The sequence below is a fragment of the Cucurbita maxima genome, unplaced genomic scaffold (assembly GCF_002738345.1).
Source record: "Cucurbita maxima cultivar Rimu unplaced genomic scaffold, Cmax_1.0 Cma_Scf00007, whole genome shotgun sequence".
NCBI classification, from domain to species: domain Eukaryota; kingdom Viridiplantae; phylum Streptophyta; class Magnoliopsida; order Cucurbitales; family Cucurbitaceae; genus Cucurbita; species Cucurbita maxima.
Genome location: NW_019272023.1, coordinates 5,796,462 through 5,804,812, shown reverse-complemented (window position 1 = coordinate 5,804,812; position 8,351 = coordinate 5,796,462). Strand labels below are relative to the sequence as shown.

The 8,351-nt window shown below is 36.7% G+C and overlaps 1 protein-coding gene across 1 annotated transcript; it reads right to left on the bottom strand.

Annotated features, from left to right (window-relative positions):
• Nucleotides 1-2,086, bottom strand: LOC111481915 (sugar transport protein 13-like). Its single transcript, XM_023127523.1, has 4 exons — nt 1,948-2,086; nt 1,509-1,831; nt 1,309-1,433; nt 1-1,242 (listed from the first exon to the last, which is right to left on the bottom strand). Exons 1-4 carry the CDS (start codon nt 2,084-2,086, stop codon nt 279-281), a joined length of 1,551 nt encoding a protein of 516 aa, XP_022983291.1. The 3' UTR covers nt 1-278.
• Nucleotides 2,087-8,351: the final 6,265 nt, after the last annotated feature.

Genomic DNA, 8,351 nt, shown 5'->3' with positions numbered 1-8,351 from the left:
TTGGATGGACCAACATGGAATTTCAAGAATATACTCTTTTTAGTCCAAAACTAGTAGCATGCTTACTTTTGTAGTCTTGTTTGAACTGATGCTTACTTAACACACTTGAAAAGTTGACATGTTTACTCGTAGAATCTCATCTCTATCCATTGCAAATGGTAGAGGCGTATGCTCTTAATATGTACACAATGATGAAACAACAAGCATGCATTTTTGCGATTCCTCTCAGTAATTCTAACACTCTGCCTAAAATCTAATGTACATAATGAAAAACAAAGCTAGATTTCAGCCCGTGTACACTCATCTGAATACTCTTCCATCTCACCCTCCATAAATTTGCTCCAAAACCAATGTTGCTTCCACACTCTCTCGTTCATCTCTTCAATCGGAACACCCTTTGTCTCCGGCAGCAAATAATACACGAACAACGACATTACCAGCACCCAACCAGAGAAGGACAGAAAGATCCCAAATTTCATTTCACAAAGCATGGATGGAAAAGACTGCGAAATCAAAAACGTGAACATCATATTCACACACACTGTCACACTTAGCCCAGCCGACCGCGTTTCCAATGGAAATATTTCACTTGGAACCAGCCATCCCATTGGACCCCATGACCAAGCGAAGGATGACACAAACAGGCACAGCAATAGCACCGTCGTAATGGCCATTCCCTGAGACAAAGTGTTGGAATTGTCTCTCACTTTCAGCCCTAATATGATTGCAATAATTGTTTGACAAACGAACATTTGGACTCCGCCCACTAATAGCAGCCTTCTTCGCCCGACCTGGTCCACAAAGTAAATTGGGACCAACGTGGACACAACATTAACCACCCCTGTTACGACGGCAGAGTATAGAGACGCAGCGCTGCCGTAGCCTAATGTTTTGAATAGAAGTGGAGTGTATAACAAGATTGCGTTCATTCCAGTAAATTGCTGGAAAACCTGTATCATTATTGCTATAACCAATGGCGCTCCATTTTGGCCCGTGAGAAGCTCTTCAAAAGGATATTCCACTTTCTGGGAAATCTTACTTGCTCTCAAGATCGCCATGTATTCAGCTTCAATGTTGTCAGTGCCTCTAATCTTTCGTAGCACTGATTTCGCTTCCTCCAAATGCCCACGTTCGATCAAACTATTTGGAGTATCATCAACCAAGATCGCTCCCAGAGTGAATAACAGAGCAGGAACGCCGGCCAAACCCAGTGTTATCCTCCATCCCCATTCGCCTTCCATCCTAAAATATCAACAATTCAAAATTTATCTAAAATGTGGACAAGAAAGATGAGATTTTGATTCTTACTTGGATGTGGTGAAAATTGTCAAGTCCCCAAAAAGAATGCCGAGGGTCATGTCGAATTGGAACAGTATGTTGAGCGCTCCACGAATCCTGGAGGGAGCTATTTCTGAGATAAACAGGGGCACAGCCTGTTTTGAAGGTTGAAATAGCATTAGAATTTGGTAAGAATTTGATATTGAAAGGAGTAGAGATTAGGAGTAGACCTGGTTGGCAAACCCAACTCCAGAACCCAGAAAAATTCTTCCAACAATGAGCATTGGGAGGGATAGAGCAGAGGCGCTTAGCATGGTACCCACAATGAAGAAAAGTCCGGCAATAAGCATGGTGGTTTTCCGACCACAATGTCTGGTGGTATTAGAAGCGAAGAAGGTGGAAATTAGAGCTGTGAGAAACAAAGAAGAGGTGAAGATCTGTATGCCCTGATCTTCGTATCTACAATAATTGTTGTTCATCTCTGGCTCTTGATTCCTCTCTTCACCCACGGGAAAGAAGTCCTCCAAGAATATTTGCATCGATATCACCCCCCCTGCACCCACATCTCCAATTCTTCACTTCATTTATCAAAGGGTGTTTAAATCTTTCAAATGAATGTGTATTAGATATGATTTTACATATGCAAGACAGAATGTTACCCTAAATTACCAGAAATGCCAACGTCATAGCCGAACACGAGGCCTCCGGAGGCGACCATTATAGAGTAAATGATAACCACTGGAGTGATCTTGGCCTCAAATTCGACGGCGTCTTGAAGCGGAGGCGCTGCAAACCCCGCTGAATGCATCCTTTTCCTTAATTCTCTTGACTTTGGTTACGAACAGATTGATGGGTATTGGAGATTGAGGTCTTTGATTTTATTGATTATTTTGGGGAATGAAAAAATAATCTGAGACTTGAATTGGTAGGGAGCAGGTTTAGGAGTGCTAAATTCTAGGAAGAAAATTGGCTAAGGATGGATTTCTCTATTTCAGACGACACTTTTAAATCATCCAATGTCATTATCTATGTCCGTCTACTCCTGGTGCCAAACCTCTCTCTACCTTAAATGGTATCTCAATCTCCACCTTCAAATTACAATAATTTGAGGATGCTCTTGCATTTACTCTTTCTTTCTCAAATTCTCTGCTACTAATTCTTGTTCTCGTTTACGTTTAGAAAATCTCTCTTCCATGAGCTTAGAAATGTATGCATCCATGCATCTTTCATTCTTGGATAGCTCAATCGTAAAAGTGATACACTTGTCTTGAAAATAACAAAGACAAGCACAAGAGGCACCTTCTACTATAGGTTTTTCACCAAGTAAAAAACACATAACCAAAAGTGTTTTTCCCGTCATCTACATCTCGTGTATAATCACTATCACTATATGTTATAAACTCTTCGATACGTCTTTTTCGATAAATGACTCCCAAATGTACAATACCTTTTAAGTATCTCAACAATGTTTTTGCACCTTGCAAATGCAACTCAGTTGAACTTGTCATAAATCTGCTAACGAGAGACACTACATACATTAAATCTAGTCTTGTTGCAATTATATACATAAGACTTTCAATCTATTGCATGTACATGGTAGCATTGACCATGGCTCTTTCTTCATCCTTTGTCAGTCTAGCCCCACAATGATAGAATTCTTTGCGCTATTACTCTTCTCCGTCCTAAACTTCTCCAAAACTTTTTTTTTCCATACTTTCTCTAACTAGTATAAATGTCTTCAGGATTTTGTAAAACATCTTCACCGAGAAAATATTTTAATTTTCCCAAATCAAACATTTCGTTCAAGTTTCATAGAATTCTTGAAAAACATGTTATCATCATTACCAGTAAAAATTAGGTCATCAACATATAGACTAAAAATCAAAATTTTACCTTCATCTTCGGTTTGTACGAGTAAAGTATTGTCACAGTTGCACCTCTCAAATCTTTCTTTGACAAAATGTGCTTCAATTCGACTGTACCATGCACGTGGGGCTTGTTTAAGGCCATATAATGTTTTCTTCAATTGTACACCTCGTACTCTTCACTTTTTTTCTCATAACCTTGTGGTTGCTCAACAAACAATGTTGTATTTAACTCTACATATAAGAAAAAGTATTTCACGTCAAGCTGGTACATGCTCCAAGTATTGCGCGTTGCAAAAGCAATTATCATTCGAATAGTATCTCACTTAGCCACAGTTATAAACACCTCAATATAGTCTATACCATGTTGTTGTGCATACTTTTTTGCCACCAACCTAACCTTATACATGTCAACTTCGCAATTTTCGTTGAGTTTAGTTTTGAAAACTCACTTTACTCCAATCTTATTCATTCTTTTAAGAAAATTTGTCTACTTCCCAGTCTCATTTCATTCGATTGATTCTTTCTCCAAATCCATTGCACAACACTTGTTTTCTTCAAAAAGTACATCTCTGCATACAACTATTTTCTTGGACACTTGATCATCTCTAGTAGCACACACTAAAAAATTTTATCATCTAACTTTTTTCTCTTACTGTCTCATACATGAACATGTCCAATGCATCCAAAAACTCGAAAATAATCAACATTAGGTTTTATGTCACTCCAAGCCTCCTTAGGAGTCATGTCTTTCACAACCACTATAGGACTTTTGTTGAGCACGTGCATTATTCAATTAAATTCTTCTAGCTAGGATTTATTTGGAACTTGTTTCTCTAATACTATACTTCTAACCATGTTCATGATTGTTCAGTTCTTGCGCTCTGCTACACCATTTTATTGGGGAGTGTAGACTGTACTAAGTTGTTTATTGATACCATTAGTTTTGCAAATATATTGAATTCGTGAGAGGAGAACTCTCCATCCCTATATATGTACAGACACGAATAGAATCTCCAGTCTCTTTCACAACAAAAGTTTTATAATTCTTGAAGATAATAAAGGCTTAGCAAGAAAATATATCCACATCTTACAGCAATAATCATCATTAAAACTTATGAAATATCTCCTCTTAGTATGAAAAAGAGGTTTGATGGGTCCATAGATTTCTGCATGTACCAATTGCAGCCTATGTGTTAGCTCTCCATAAACTTCTCTTTATAAATGCATCCCTATGTTGCTTTCCCACCATGCAATCAGTGCATATTTTAGATGATACCTTCAATTGGGTAACTCTCTCGCCTTTGGCTTATGTTGCAATGTTCTCAACCCTTGGAACCTTGATACCTATATCTACCAAAGGTGAGTGTTGTTTTCTAGAATTGTTTGGAAGCATGGTTTGTGGCATGATTCTTGCAAGTAATAGGAATATCTTGTTTGCACAGACATTGTTGTTTGCATAATAAACCCCTTCTTGGTATGATAGATTCTGCATGCTCCATGCTGTATCAAAATAGATACACCTTTTTCTTGTAATTGTCCAACACTTAATAAGTCATTTTTCAACTTACGTATATGGAAAACATTAGTGATTACCTGAGTAACTCCAACAATTTGCAACCTAATGTTATCTTTGTTGGGATATGGAGTTTGATGCCTAAATCGGTAGACATATATTTGGAAGATATCTCGTAAAGATCTAATAGAGATATATATGGTAGATATTTGGTAAAGATTTGATAGAGATATATTTGTTAGATTATATTGGGGTTAAATTTTTGGAAGCTATATTTAGTAAATTGAAACCATATATATACGCACTTCTGCCATTCTCTTCATTCTCTATATTCTCTCTTTGTTGTACATACTCGTCATCAATATAAAACCTTTAGCCAATATTCTTCCTTGTATTTTCTCTCTCCTGTTCTTTGTGTTCATCTTGATCGAGTGTGTGCGTTGTTGAGCGATCCTAACAATTGGTATCAGAGCTAACAACTGGTATCAGAGGGAGACGAAATTCACCACGATCTGTGAAGATAGAATTTCAAAGATTGGAATTGAAAAGTTTGATGGATCCAATTTCAGTTTCTGAAAGATACAGATTGAAGATTATCAATATCAAAAAGTTCTTCACGAACCCCTGTTGGGGTGAAGCCGGATACTATAACCACAGAGCAGTGGAAGGATCGTCATGCCTTAGGGTTAATCCGATTGACGCTGTCCAAAAATGTGACGTTCAATATTATCAAGGAGAAGACAACGTCAAATTTGTTGAAGGCGTTTTCGAATATGTACGAGAAACTGTCGGCTATGAATAAGGTGTATTTAATGCGAAGGTTGTTTAATCTACAAATGTCTGAAGGTGGATCTTGTTGTTGGTCATATAAAGAATTCAATATGATTACAAGCAAATGAGTTCGGTGGATATTAATTTCGAAGATGAAATTAAGGCATTGATTTTGATGTCATCTTTACCCGAGTTGTGAGATATTGTTGTTGCCGTGATCAGTAGTTCATGAGGATCTGATAAACTGAAGTTCGATGAAATTCGAGATGTAGTTCTTAGCGAAAGTATTTGCAAACGGAAAATCGGAAATTCATCAAGCAATGCTCTCAATGTTGATCGAAGGGGAAGAAGTAAATCAAAGGGCCCAAACAACGGGCGATCAAAATCAAGAAACCGATGAAAATCTCCAAACAAACCAAACGGTAAGTGTTGGAGTTGTGGAGAAAAATGTCACTTTCGATCCGATTGTACAAAGAGGAAGCATAATCACAAATCAAAAGATGATGATGATTCGATACATTCAGCAAAAGACATTGGGAATGCTCTAATCCTCAGCATGGACAATCCGTTTAAATCCTGGATTTTGGATTTAAGTGCATCTTTTCATTCGTCTCCAAATAAAGAGATGTTTAGAAATTTCAAGTCTGGAATTTTCGAGAAGGTGTATCTTGACAACAAAGATTTGAAGATCGAAGGAAAATGTGATGTCTGCATAAATACTCCGACAGGAAATCAGTGGACATTAAAGAATCTCAGATATATTCCTAGGCTCAAGAAGAACCTAATCTCTATTGATCAGTTGGATAACACAGGTTATGCGACAAAGTTTGAGAAGAGTTCGTGGAAGATTGTGAAAGGTGCTATGGTGATAGTACGTGGCACAAAATCTGGAACTTTGTATACCACTGCAGGGTGTATGGACATGGTTGTTGTTGCTGAGAGTGCTTCAAATTCAAGTCTATGGCATAATAGACTTGGACATATGAGCGTTAAAGGAATGAAGATGCCGGTAGGAGTTTTGGAACGTCTGAAATCTGCTCATATGAGTCCTTATGAGAACTGCATTATGAGCAAACAGAAACGAGTTAGCTTCACAAAGACTGTTAGAAAATTGAAGAAAAGTACCAAGAAAACAAAGCAAGTGGGAGTTGAGGTTGAGTTGCTGAAAGATTTACCTAGTGATGTTGTAGCGGATACTCAAGAAACTCCTAAGACTGTTGCTGAGGAACCAAAGGTGAAGTAAGTGGGAGTTGAGGTTGACTTGCTGAAAGATTCATCTAGTGATGTTGTAGCAGATACTCAAGAAACTCTTGAGACTCTTGCTGAGGAACCAGACGCAAAGCAAGTGACACTTGAGCGGGTGTTGAAAAGATCATCCAGAGCCATTAGAGTACCAGATAGGTATGTACTTTCTTTACACTATCGGATGGTGATTGATGAAGGGGAATGAAAGCCCCTTGATGAGGCCCTACAGTTGGAGAATACAACCAAGTGGGAGCAAGCTACGGATCACGGGATGTCTAGGTTTCAGAAATGCAGTGCTCTTTCATCTGCTGAGACAGAATACGTGGCATTAGCTGAAGCTGGAAAGGAGATGATATGGATGATAGACTATCTAGAAGAATTAGGCAAGAAGTAGGGTAAGAAGATTCTTCAGATAGATAGTTAGAGCGTCATGCAGTTGGCGAGGATCCTGGTCTATCATTCAAAACACAGAAGGCAATACTATCACTAAGAAGTTAGTGGAAGATGGTGATGTGTTTGGAGAAGATAGAGGGGGCAAGGGATCCAGCAAACATTTTGTGTTGATGTTGGAACATTGAGGTTGTGCAAAGTCTGAAGTGGTATGGTACCAGATTATCTTTGGAAGATATTAGGTGGTCTAATCTACTCTAAAATGGTCCACAACTCACTAAAATGGTCCCAACACTTGAGAACGTTGAATAGCCCAAAGACCATTGAGGTGTGCAAATTAAAAAAGAGTACATACGAATGACATGTCCTCTTTTCCTTTGGTATTAATGGATTTAATAGTAAAGGGTAGGCTAGTAATTTCCAAAGGAATTTTAGTTTATTCTACAAATTAATTATCATATATAATGACTCAAATATTTAAATTTATATTCTTACATTTCAAATTAAAAATAATGGAAAGAAATAAAAAGTAATCAGAAAATCCATTAAATTAATAATATGTTTCACCACCTATTTTAAAAGAGTAACGTGGGGAGGTGCAGGATTTGATCAGTTTTATTGAAAATTATGTTTTATTAAAATAAATAAACAAATAAATAACCCAGAGAAATGCTGGAAATTGATTCCTCCAACTACATCAATTAATTACTTTACTGTCCTTTTTGGAGAGACTAAATTAGTTTTTTCACTTTTTAAAACGCGCTAACTTTTGATATAACCCTAATTAATGGAGTGTCATCACCCTTTCCTGCTTATTCAAACCGCTAATAATCGAGGGGCCCACCATAATAATAATAATTATTATTATTATTATTATTACAATTTGCATACCATTATTCAACCTTAAAAAAAATATCTAACAAATCTACTACATATTTTTATTTTATTTTATTTTATTTTTAACAAATTATTAAAAATACTTTATGTCTACTAAATTAGTAGATTTAAAAATATCTTGAAAGTCAAAAAAGTTATTAGAAGAAAGAAATAAAATTTAATAACTCGGCATAATTGAAACTAATCATAATAATAATGCATTTATTTTTAATACAGTGCAACAGCTCAATGAGATATGCCGCCACTGACTCATAATCTAGTGTATTATTCCTCATTTTACTAATTTAAATGATAAATCTGACGTATTTAAGTTAAAAGCAAATATGTAATAATTATGCGTTGATGAAAATATGTAATAAATATATAAAATGATGATAATTATTGATATA